The sequence below is a fragment of the Channa argus genome, chromosome 3 (assembly GCF_033026475.1).
Source record: "Channa argus isolate prfri chromosome 3, Channa argus male v1.0, whole genome shotgun sequence".
In the NCBI taxonomy this organism is placed as follows: Eukaryota; Metazoa; Chordata; class Actinopteri; order Anabantiformes; family Channidae; genus Channa; species Channa argus.
In genome coordinates this window covers 20,368,810-20,382,400 of record NC_090199.1, presented here as the reverse complement: position 1 = coordinate 20,382,400, position 13,591 = coordinate 20,368,810, and the positions used below count along the sequence as shown (strand labels likewise).

Here is a 13,591-nt window from a genome sequence, read left to right as displayed (position 1 = left end):
TTCAACAGGTTACACGTCACATTGAATAAAATGTGTATGGTAAATCAACTCTCAAAGTGCAGTTCATAAAGTGGAAACGGTATTTTGTCGTTCTGTTATTAGCTACAAGGAGTGGAAGAAGCAATCAGTAATCACCTGTTGCTTGAATGAAAATAGGAATAAATAGCAACTATTTAAATGCCATGCAGTCCAAAGTCTGTAGCAGCAGAATGTGTTTAATTTTTTAAAAACAAAAAGCTCTCTAACACGTTTCTATTCCCTTAGCAGAGTTGCGGCACTACCTATATTGTCATAGGTGGAGTTGAGGCTAATTTAATCTGTAGCAAATCATTCAGATCGTGTATGTAATAAGCTACAGTCAAAAACAGTAAACAGTAAAAAGCTGTTAAATAAATAAACACATATTCACTAACTAGATTGACAGTGCAGTGATATTCCCTCTGAGGTTTTGGACCAATGCATGTCCTTTACCAATGAGAGAATTTCTATCACTGTAATACTGCTTACATTTTGTAGCAGTCTGTGCATTACAAAGCATATAGTGGAGGGTGATAAGTTGTAAGCTACAAGTGTTCAGCTAAAACAAATGGAAATTTTCAAGTGAAATTTGTACTTATATGCCACTTTAGACCACTGGCACATGCAAAATCTAGCAAATCACAAAAACATCAATAAAAACCAATCATTGTGTCAGTCTATTGCCACAAACATCTCACAGCAGTTAAATCCTATTTTTCAAATGAAATAATCATGAAGTGCATCTTAGTTTAAATGGAGAAAATCGTAACAGACCAACATTATCAACATTTGTCAATCTTAACTTTTCATTGAGGGTCACTGGTATCAAATATCCAGTGGGAAGTGCAGGATCAAAGCAGCCAATGGAGAACACATATCAAAAGAATATCAAAGATGAACTATTCATTTAAGTCTTTACCTGTAGGACTAATGGTAACTTGGTGGGGCTTTTCTTATGGCTTTGATGCTAAAAGAATAAAGGCAAGAAGTCTAATAGACAGGCCTGTCATCTGTTCACACATGAAGCATGGTGGCTCATGTTAACTTACAGCTTCATTTAGCCAAAAAACAGATCAAACAACAACTACCAAAACCTCTTAGTGGAAATAAACCCACTAAAAGCTTGAGTATTGCTACTGTATATCAAGCCCTCTATTCTTTCTTTGACTTTTATTTTAATTCTAACCTTAGATAAACCTAATATGGTGATTACAATGACAGCTTTCCCAATTTACTAACTGATTAATGCAAAATTACAACTTAATTTCAATAAAAAAACAAACATCTTAGATGCTGAATGTTTGCATCAAATGTAAATATAATGTCTAACTGGCATGCAGCAAATTAAGTTATTTAACATTTCTACATTTTGATATAGAGACCTTCTGGATTCTGTGTTAAAGGACCCCTGGAATTCCCCAGACCCCGGTTTGCATTAATAACCTCTAGGCTACTTATTTAGTTATTCCATTAGCTAGGCATTTGAATGGGTTGTAATTTCGGTGTGTGGGTGGATTGGTGCTGAGTATAACCCTGGGGGCCTAACACTTCTCCATGAATGCTTCGATGGCTTCAGTCTCTCTCCCATGCCACAAACAGAGCAACAAACCTATGGAACATATAGTTCAAAGCAAATCATGTGACCCTGGGAACTGTTTCCTTGCGCCTTTTACGTGTGCGTGAAATGTGGCATTGTCGTTGACGTCTTCAGTGTGGCCAGATCGATATCCAATACATCAACATCTGATCAGCTGGAGGCGATTCCGATCGACTGTAATTGCTTAAAAAAGTTCCTTTTGTGCTGGTCATAAATACTAATGAACCGAGGGAAAGCGACGCACCACACACGCGCATACTAACAGCCTAAACAGACGTAAAATAATATAAAATATAAACACTGCTGTCCATGGCCTCTGGCATGCTTCAGAAATCGACATGAGTAGAAAATGATATAGCGACCACACACAAACACCTCTGCACCTTCAACTCATTTGTCAACGGGAATCCCAAAGGAGGGGGCAGCTGTGGGCGTGAGTTTACGTCTGTATAGCTGCCAAAATCAATGCCATAGGATGGAACATGGACCCCTGTGGCTGTGTTAAGATGAAACACAGTATAAGACGTGAAAACTGCGGTTCAACTCAGAACTAAAGATAAACTGAAAATTTCCATTATTATATTGTGGACACGCAAATAATAGTATTTAACTGAAAATCCTAACTCAGCACACAGATTTTTCCACATTTCACATTTCTTGTGGCAGGTTGTGAGAAAAAATATTGAGTCAGTAGGATATGTTCAAAGTTAGGATCAATAAAAAGACGCGTGCATAACAAAGTCCGTTTGTTTTCATAAAGAATTAACAGATTATAGTCCTTCAAATGTCAAGTGTCGTCTTATTTTCTAAGATCGCAGTTACAACAGGTATATTCCCATCTTCTGGTTGTTATTGCCTTATCTCCTTACAAGATCCGTGCACTTTGAAGCCTCTGTCTTTGATTCGTCTTTTAAGACCAAAATTAAGGATAGGCTAAATGGGCTCCTGCGCTGTTCAAAGCATCGTGGAAAGATCAATGAGGGGATTGACAGTCAAGTGATGTCGTTTGCACAGGTGTGTGTTTGTGCGGGCGCAGTAAACCTGCGGCTGGGTTACATAAAACACGGGCAATAAATCAGCAAGCGAGTGCGAAAATTACGCAAATGGGGGCTTTCCTCTCTCGCGCGCACACACCGCGCGAGTCATCTCAAAATGGGGAGACGCACTTGGGGTTGTAAAGCGTTTAGGCTAATGGCAACATCCCTGTTCCGCTGTTTGACATACACAAATACATTCTCCCTTTCTCTCCGTGTCTATTTCACACACAGGTTGGTGCGGAGTTGCTCACTCATCTGCGACTCACAAACACTTTCACAGTTTAAACAGGGATCTGCATAGCTGAAGTGCCCATGAGCAATTCCACATTGTGTTGTGTGTACCTGGAGGGGAGGAAATATAAAATAAGCGTGGCAGACTCATTTTTCTTTGTAGGTTGTAATTTTTTCTCAAAGCCTCTGCACACTCTACACCGAAACTGAACATTAAAGATGAGACAACAAAACGTCGAATAAAGGGATTAATGGGCTCTCATTCAAACGAGTACAGAAACAAGTCATGATAGCCGCATATGCAAATAAGTAAAACTCGGGGTGATTTCGAAACGGAGCAATGCGTTATATCGAAGTATAAAGCGCAATGTGGAGCACTCACGGCTGAAGCGCAAGGAAATAATAAGCTGGAGTGAACGAAGGAGGTTGGGAGTGAATGAAGGAGGAAGAGAGAGTGAGAGAGAGAGAGAGAGAGAGAGAGAGAGGAAAACCATGATGTGTACCGGAGCAAAGGGGAGTATCCCGAGGTGAAGAGGAGATAGAGAGAGAGAGGAGCGTACTGAGGACAGGGGGATAAATAGCAGATGAGAGCCGGATAAGGGACACGGAAGTCTGCAGACGGGGATATCTGCATACAAACTGCGGGAGTCTTTACTCAATTAGATGACAATCTAATTAACGGCGCTGCTGACTGCGCAGTCCAACTTTTCTGTCGCGCCGTGTTTGGTTGATCCTCACTCGTCGGTTCGTACCGAGGCTCACTACTCATCAGTTGGATTTCCTATACTGCAGACCGGATCGGGTGTTGTATCTGTGATGGGGGCAGCAGCCGAGGTTGGGAGCTTTAACGGGTTTCTGGACAGCTTTGGTTCCGCGGGGGCCGCTCCGGCTCCCATTGGTTCTCACTTTGTTCTCACCCCTGCCGGGGCGGTGGACTACAGCTCGGGCACCGGACTGATGATGGGGGGACAGGGGCAGCAGCAAGAACACCTGGTGTCCGCAGAGAGGCTGTCCCGGAGCCTGGCGGACCTTAGCCATCTGAAGGGGATTCTGAGGCGGCGGCAGCTCTACTGCAGGACTGGCTTCCACCTGGAGATCCATTCTGATGGTACTGTGCAGGGCACAAGGAAGGACCATAGCAGATTTGGTGAGAGCCCTTTTCAACCTAAATTAGGCTACTAACAGGTATCCTCAAGGTGGAGTCTCTCTCTCTCTCTCTCTCTCTCTCTTTATCTAAAAAAAATATTTTGTTGTGTTTAATATTTTCTAGAAAAATATATTGTTTAAATTTATATGCCAAAAAAAAAAAAATTAAGAAAATGGAAGGTGGGTGTTCTAAATCACAATAGGCTACAAGGCAACATAGCTGCACCACTCCCACCCACTGGATCCCCCACTTTATATAACCATGAAAACTGTCAATATCACATGATAATACCCAGCCATACAGGTTACTATAATCAAATAGTAGCCTACTGTGATAGCAGCTGCCGCTGCTTTAACACTAAATTGTAGCCTGTGGTGCTCCCAGTAGATGTTCTAATGCATCCAGTGAAACATCAATTATTTCAAGATAAATAAGCTTTCCAGGTGGAAGAGTTGGGATATTTTATGTTTGCACATTTCTACCACATTTCCTTTTTGAGATTAGATTGGAAGCCTTTTCTTTGCTCTCACTCGCTTATCTTCAGTTATCAACATAAACAGCTGCAGCTTAGGCAGATCAAAAGTAGACCTTTTAGAGAGCGCTTTTAGTGGTGCAAAGCTGTAGCACTTCTGGCACTTGATTCATTCCATTTGAGACTTGGATATAACTTCATGCCAGAGGCCATTCCAGACACTCAGCCTTGCTTGTCAGAGTCAGCTGTGGACTTACATAGAGTTATGTACTGTAATTTTTGTGTAATGACTACAGGTAAATTTCAGACTTAACAGCTGACCTCAGTAGAATACACTCCATACGGTTTAAATATCTAAATACCATCTAAATACAGGATATTTTCTAAATTGTCTACAACAAGCAGTGAAACTAACCTTACAGACTAATGCAATAATGTATCAAATACCTAAAACATGCTGTTAAAATCATCTTGAGTGTTAATTTAAGCCAAATGCATCTATCACAGGAATCTAACGTAATGCAATGTAATATGTGTGTGCAGGCATTCTTGAGTTCATCAGTCTGGCTGTAGGACTGGTCAGCATCAGAGGGGTGGATAGTGGACGCTATCTTGCTATGAACAGCAAGGGAGAACTGTACGGATCGGTGAGTATTTCAAATACTGTCAATATACCAATTCTCAATATTTGTGATGTGAAACCCACTGCCAGCAGGTGGCACATTTTCCAGCATAAAACTCACATTTCCTCTTTCTCTTCTTGTCCTTTTTTTATTGCAGGAAAAGCTGTCAGCAGAATGTGTGTTTAGAGAGCAATTTGAAGAAAACTGGTACAACACATACTCCTCCAACATCTATCGGCATGGAGAGAAGGGTGCATTCTACTTTGTTGCACTGAACAAAGATGGAACATCCCGAGATGGAACAAGGTCGAGGCGGCATCAGAGATTCACTCACTTCTTACCCAGGCCTGTAGACCCAGATAGAGTACCGGAGCTTTACAGGGATATACTGGGTCAGAGCTGAAAGTAAAGGGGCATTGCTTTGACCCTGCCAGAGCCAAGTGCACCTCATTTCAGCCCCCTCTTGAGGGAGACAAAAAGTGCAAAAAGTCAAAATTCTCCACTCCTGGAATGGAGGGAGGTCAGAGACACGCTGTGAACCAGACTCAACAGGCAGTTCGATTGAACAGCACCAGGAGTGCTTTGGAGGATATGAAGGTCCAATCACAGAGATAAAAGTACTTGGGACCCAAATGTTGGACTTTTATTGGTCTATGCAGAGGCCCAGGTGGCCAAACAGATGTTATATGGATTTCTATTCATTGATCCAACTACCTGCTAGTCCAAACTGCATGTTAATTTGGACAAAAGTGTGGAACTAATGGTGTTGACAAACAACCGGCTGCTAATAGATTTTTCCTGCGGCTTCTGGTGAGTCATTTGAATTCCACGATTTTTGGTAGACCTTTTTCTTTTATTCTAAGCACTATGGCTGCTAAGCAAAACAGTCTATTAAAATGCGTAATCTACAAGGCAGTGTGGCTGGTTTACACAAAAAAGGTAGTTTCATGCACTGGAAAGTAGCCATGCTTGTTCTGAGAAAAGGGTCTGAAATTTGGTGAAGTCACCTGTATTGAACTGACTGTTGTGATGGCATGGATGGACTGTCTTCAAAGATTGTTGCTGCTCAGAAAATGTATCTTTTTCTACCAAGTGCATGTGGAATACGAGAGGAGGAAAGTAGAATTTTCTAAAGACTTCTTCTTTGGTGTCCCTATCAAAGGCTGCGTGTTCTGGTGGAACCAGAGACTCATTCTTGAACCCAGTGAAGGAATTCCGTCGTTCTCCCACTGACTGGCCAAACAACGAGGACAGGACCCAGACACCTTCAAAAAACAGATTTTATTCTTATTTATGAACTTTTGTTTCCTAGGACATACAGTATATTTATTGCATATATATATATATATATTTATTTAGAGAATATATTTTTACAGGTATGAGATTAAATAAAATAAAAATCCACAACAGTGAGAGGTTTCTTATTTAATGCATCATTATTTTATACATTGCTGTTTTCCATTTAAACAATGTCAGCAGAGAAATAAATCAAATTGGGGAAAAAGCAAGAAAGAGTGATATTTTTTCTATTATTTAAACATGTGAGCTGAACTTGATCTGCTTGTTGAATAACTGTCATAAACATTCCTCTTCTGCATGGCTATGCTAAAAATGTATCTGTAGCCAGTGATAGACTCTATAACCTTAAAGGGAAACTCTACAAATTTTCATCTTGCTTTCTAGAGCTTTAGTTTAGGATGTGAATGTACATAAATGCTTTAAACTTCCCTCTGACTTCCATATATTAAACAATTTTTCTGCTACTAGCTAAAAAAACACACTCCAGATGACATAACCCAGAGGTGTTTTTCATTATTAGGAGTTCAGACAATCAGTCAGTTGGAGGAATCCTAAAAAAGTGGGCTAACCACATTTACAACCTCCATAGTACAAGCAACAAGATGAGATAATCAGAACTGAAGGTTTCTCCAAGTGATGCCATCTGGAGGAGTTTTTCAGCTCGAAAGAGAGTGATATTTATAGGCATCTCAGAGGGAAGCTTCATGGCAATTAATTATTTACAGTAAAGACGCAGTGTCCAAAACAATTAAAAATCTAAAAATGGCAACCAATTTTATAGCACTTCAATTTAGTTAGGGGACTTGCAAGAGATGGATAATACATTTAATTAGACCACTGTTTTGGTCAAAATCTACAAACAATCTACAAAACAAAACTAAAAGTTCCTACAGTTATCATTATACATACCCTATTGTACCTGAGTTTCAGGGTTTAGTGCAGGTTAAATATTTGCATTCCAAACCACCATTACCCTTGTGATTCTTCTCAGACTTGACATGGCTCCTCCAGATCACAGAAGACATTTTACAACTGCTTTATACAGGCTACCCAAGTAATCCCCAGAACAGGTAAAGTGACTTTGACATTTAATATCAGTAGAGTGCCTCTTTAATAAACCTTATTTATTTGTATGGCAAAATATACTCAGCTCGCAGACACTCCAAATCCTGTTTTTGCAGAAACCGATTGGATTGTCATACGTGTCCTGGTTGACAAAGCCTATAAAATCTTTAGGACAGGTCCAGCCAGACATAGCATTTTACATCATGTATGCACTTTAACATATAAAAGTCCAGGATATGTTGAATAAAATAATTAGATTGCAGAGTGCGTTTCCTTAGACTGGCAGTGGCCAATTGAGATAATTCTGTATCAACCGGCATAATGCAAAAATAGTGTTGTCGTAACATTAAAGCAGCGAGTTTGCAAATGTTAAGATTACAAAAACTAACATTTATTCAGCAATGTGAAGGCATTGAACACTAAACCAATGAAATACTACAAATGCTCTTATGTTTTACATTTGTGATAAAACTTTAAATTACAGAATTACATTTTTAGAATTTGTTTTTTAAATCTCTTAGGTAATAAGAAACAAAATGCATTGAAAGTCATAAAAACATACTTGTATAATAATAAACAAAGTTTTGGGGTTAAAACAAATCTTGAGGCTATTCTTAACGTCATGAAGTCATCCACGTGAAGAGACAGAACGCACTTCCTCTGACAGACACTGCAATTAGCCCAGTGACTGGCAGGACGAGTGATCGGCTGCACTCTTTCATCCTCCCTTTCATCACCCCTTTATCTCTCTCTTCATCTACCTGTTTGGTTGAGTCATCCCCTTGTTCTTATGACACCTCAGTCTGAACTGGCCAGATGTCACTGTAGTATAAGTTAGGGAAAGGGGGCTACTCCAGGAGTAGACTCCAGGCGTGCTGGTCTTAGAACAGGATGTAGCAAGTCAGAGGCTGATGATTATGATATTGCTGCAAAACAGTACAATTTCAAGGCACTGTGCAAAGGATAATTTTCATTTTTCAGGCCATTGTATGACTTCATTCTTAACCTTGGAAACAGCAGCTGACAAATCAATCACGCCAAAAGGTCCATAAAGTCGCTGTTCTCGAGGTATCCTCATATTTTACAAATTTCTTTGGCAGATGGAATGTCTGCCACTTGCAGTGGAAATACAGATTTTGTATCTGAAGGCCGAAGGTCAAAACTGGATGTGTGTGATCTTCAGGCCCTCAGGTGGCACTGCATTAAAAACAGTCACGATTCTCTACTGGACATCCCAGTTCCAGGACATCCCGGCTCAGGAACACTTCCAGAAATCACTGTCTGTGAACACAGTTTACTGTGCAATCCACAAATGTTTGTTAAAGCTGTATCATGCAGAGAAAAAGCCATATGTGAACACGATCCAGAAACGCAGCAGTGTTCTATGGGCCAAAGCTCATTTAAAATGGTGTAAGGCAAAATGGAAAACTGTTCTGTTGTCAGATGAGTCAAGATTTGAAATTCTTTTTGGAAAACATAGTTGTTTTGTCATAGACATTGTCAAACATAGAGGTTTCTACATAGTACATATTCTGCATCAGACTCTACTAAAATACCCAGCAACTGGTTTTCTCACTTCTAAGACACTGGGTTGATGAGATTTGCAAATCATTGCATTCTGTTTTTATTTATGTTTTATACATCTTCACAACTTTTTTTGGAATTGGGGTTGTATTTAAAAATGTGATGTGCAACAATTGTGCACATACAGCCTAGCTCTTGGAAGTTGTCATAGTCGCCACCACATAGAGAATGGTCCCCAGTCCCAAGTCTATGTCATCACTATCTCATCACCGAAGAGAGACTAAGGACAAAACTGCTCTATGTGTTAAAATTACCTTCTTACATTTCATACACAAACAACACTTTTTGTAGCTAATTATTTGTACAGTAGAAGAAAAATGGTCCATGGTGTAGTGCTTCCCAAAGGTAATTTTTGTATTATTTCTTGACTTTGAAGTGGAATCTCAATATGCTGGATAAAAATAAGTGAGAGAGTGTTCGTAGAACATCTAGCTATTAGCCTGTCTAAAACCAAATACACACAATTACCTGTCTGCTTCTATATACATAAGGACAGAAAGTTTTGCTTTATAAAAAGCAATCCATCAAAAAAAAAAAGTTATGCATCCTTTTTTGGATGGATAACTATTTTTATGCTTCCCCAAATAAATGGTAACTATGGAGCAGATTAAAGACACTGTTATTACCTACTAATGTAGTTAAAAATAATAAACTAGTTAGCTCCTACTTTGTACAAAGTGCTCACACTGTTTGTCTAGGGTTCTGAGTAAAATACAGTGTGTGTATCCGCACTGTTTGACTGCCAGTACTGCAGTGGAGGTGAGTGCTGCCTGTTTATGGGGAAATCTGGTTATTGTTTTCTTAAACTGGGAATGGTAAATGGTCACTTATATAATGCTTTTATCCGAACCACTTTACAATGCTAAGTCCCATTCACACACACTCAAACACCTGTGGCTGCCATGCAAGGTGCTCACCTACCTCACCAGGAGAACCTTGGGGATCATTGTCTTGTCCAAGGACACTTCAACACCAGTTCTTTTATATTTGTCTAAAAAGTATGTCTCCAGCTGCAGTTCACCTTAAAGAGATATTGTCATGTAAAGGTCAATGCCTGCATAAAGACTCGGCTCAGCAACATGTTTCAGATAAAATTACAGAGACCTGCTAGGAAGAACAAGCAGGATCATGGCTACATTGTGTCTAGTTAAGACATGGTTCTGTCTGTGTATAATACTGATAGGGGTATACATTGTAGGATGAGAGGGAGGAAACATCAGATAGACAGTATCAGAGTACCAGCATACGTACACTGATGGAGAGTGTATGTCAGACACAGAGAGTGCTCTTAAAACCAGTATAGACATAGAGGCATGACTTTTGTAAGAAACAGGTGGGTTTCTGAGCAGAAGAATTAGGAAAAAAGCTGTATGTGGGTTCTTAGTGTTGCTGGCCTGTCAGGTTACAACTTTCCTTTGAAGTGTGTGTGTGTGTGTGTTTGCAGGGAGGGGGAAGCATGTTTATGTGAGTCAAAGTGACTGCATAGATTCATGTCAGCACAACTTCTGTGTGTGTTTGTGTGTGTGATCTGTGAATCTGTGTGAAGGTGAGCCAGGGGTTCTCCTGACTAGAGGGCTGTCTGACTGATGTGTGAAGGCCCATGTGCACATTTGTGTGTTTTTGCGCATGTAGTGCCCTGCCTCCACCTACTCTCTTCAATATCTGTTTTCTCTGGGGTTTTCCATTGACTAGTTAGATCTCAAAGAGGTAATGGTCCATGCACAGATAACTAAAGCAAAAGACGAGAAAAAACAGATGCTGAAATTCTTTATGTCTTGAATCTTTCCTGTCAGTTTCTTTAGTATACCATCTATAAATGCTCCAGAAAGATCATGTGTTCCTCGATCTTTTTACTTCATGCTTTACTGCCAGCTGATATATTTTTGGTGGTAAGAAGAATAGTAGAAGAATAGTATTATTAAGTTCTGTTTACTTTCAATGTGTAGTCTGTTGTCCTGTTGTAAAATATTATATTAATGGAAGCAAAAAGCAAATCAGTTTGACGATAAAAGGATCAATAAGACAATAAATAAAACAGTTAATAGTATCTTCAGATCTTTTTAAAAAGGATGTTTGAAATTTGTTAAACTTTTTTCAGTCCTTTTATGTGCGTGTGTATGTGTGTGAGTTTGTGAGTCCGCGTTTTTGCTCAGGCAGGTGTAGAAGTCAGTGATCTCTGCTAGTACATATCTAGTCGACACAGGTGTTCTTCCTGCAGTTGTCAACACACGCGCACAAACTTTAAGACTTGCGCACACAATCCATCATCACTTTTCTGTGCGTGAGATTAATGTTGCTATGGGGGTGACTCAGCTGTGGTGAATTCAGACAAAAAAGTGTTCTTTCCAAATTCTTAGACATATCAGACTACTATGAACTCATCTGACTTTTGACTAACTAACAACCCAAACTATGACGTACTTACCAGTGAGTGAAGCTTTACAAACCTGCATTGTGCAACTATGTACTGTTAAAACTTACACAATTTAACTTAACACAGGATGCAGAATTAATATTTCCAAATTGTTCTGATGCAATCCACAGTGTTCACATTTGCTTGTTTTAAATACAAAATCTCTGTGTAAATGGAGTCTTCAAAAAGTAATCCATGTGCATTTTGTTTTAGGAAAGCTCGTGGACATGATTGAAGATGAAGCTGAAGGAAAGGATAACCTTAAAAGAAACCATTGTTGACTGTTGGCAGAACATGAACCAAAGTCTCTGGTGTTAATAGTTTTATACACCTACACACTGTGGCTTCTCACACATGCTTTACTGCAGTAGAACCTCACCCTTCCTACACATATGCTGCAGAAAATAAAAAATTTTAAAATACAAATTAAGCTGCACTAAAATTGTTATTACAGATAAAAATTTTACCTTCTTTAATTAAACTCTTTTAGCTCATTGTTTTGTTCTTACAGTGTAAGGCTTTAAGGTTTCGGTTCACTGTAGTTCTCATCAACCTGTATATTTAGCTGAAGCAGCTAGAGAAGCTAAAAAGTAAAAAAAAACCAAAAAAAACCCAAAAAAAAAAACACTGCATACTACTCTTTTGTATAAATAACTTAAGACCAAGCTAGTTGTGGAATTGGAGAGGACCAAAACAAATAAAGCTAAAGGTACTTTAAGCTAAAATAAGCTTAGAGTAAATGTCTGACTTGCCCAGAGACACAACCTTTCAGATCAATGCTATTATAGTAATACCAAAAGTAATACCAAACGTAAATAAGCAAGTCTTGGCTCACACGTTCTCCATGTTAACTTACAAAGCTGATCATTTAAGCGAACACAAAACTACAGCTACATTCACATCTTGTTCCACTGCAGTTAAGTAGCTAAAAATCAATCATCACAGATGTAATAATTTAAAGAAAACTAAATACAGTATATACTGGATTTAACATGAATGTATTTCCGTAGTAAAAGTGTACATGTAATTATTGAGGAATGCTAAAAAAACTAAAGGAAAGCAAGGTTGAAATCGTGTAAGGAAGTTGGCCAAATTAAAGTGGTAAATTATCTCAGAAGACACAACAATGCAGAGTCAAACCACATCACAAGTCCAAAGTAAACCAAGTGTACCTGATATGCACCACCACACCCTCTCGCTGTTTTCTCTCTGTCTGTTTCAATGAAAGAGTGTTACCTGACATATTGCACATAAAAGGTTCACACCGGTGCACATATTTTCAACCCTGTTATCACCAACAGTTCTGAAGCAGTCGTCGAACATGTTGTTGAGCAGAAACAGATTCCATGTCAAATACCCATCTAACTACTGTTTTCAGCTCATATCCACAAACCTTAAAACCACAAATTACAGAAAGCGAACAAAAGCTAGTTCTGTATGATCTAACTCTTCTTAGTCTCTTTCTTAGATCATCACGACAAACATGATGCATTTGTGTTAGTTTGCAGTGTGTGTTGTCATTGGTTCTGTCATTGGCCTTGAGGTCACAAAACAGTGACAGCACATAAAAACTAATTCACTTTTAAGTGATGTAACCATATCAACAGCCCATAATTGGTGGTGCAAGGTACAAGAAATCAGTGGTCTGTCTATGACTGCAAACAGTTTGTGCCTTCTGCCTTTAATTAATTTGGCTGACTGTTTGTGCTCGGGGTGCAATGCTCCCACGATGCACATTTGCCAGTAGACACAGAGGAATAGAGTGAAAGACAAACTTAACTGAACCTGCAGGTGTGATCACACAGACAACAGATCTTTTCAAAAAAGTTGTTCAGTAATTACATGCAATGAGGGCATAAAGTCAAACAGAATAACCACACCCAAAACTGAATGGGAGAGGTCAAAATATATTTTTCTTTTCATATGATTTATGTGCAATTCAGTATATCATGTTATAAGTGTTATCTCAAGAAAATAAAGTAAAACTCAAACTAATTATTTGTAAACTGGTCAAATTCTACAGGAACACAATAAATTTGATCTCAAACATGACCAGAACCCAATTGATGAAAGAAGACATAAAATATCACTTCATCAAGCTTAAA

The 13,591-nt window shown here is 39.0% G+C and overlaps 1 protein-coding gene across 1 annotated transcript; it reads left to right on the top strand.

Moving 5' to 3' along the window:
• The first annotated feature begins 2,529 nt into the window (after positions 1–2,529).
• On the top strand, positions 2,530–7,219 carry LOC137124576 (fibroblast growth factor 20-like). The gene is made up of 3 exons (XM_067499663.1): positions 2,530–4,030; positions 5,046–5,149; positions 5,283–7,219. Exons 1-3 carry the CDS (start codon positions 3,700–3,702, stop codon positions 5,526–5,528), a joined length of 681 nt encoding a protein of 226 aa, XP_067355764.1. The 5' UTR covers positions 2,530–3,699; the 3' UTR covers positions 5,529–7,219.
• Positions 7,220–13,591: the final 6,372 nt, after the last annotated feature.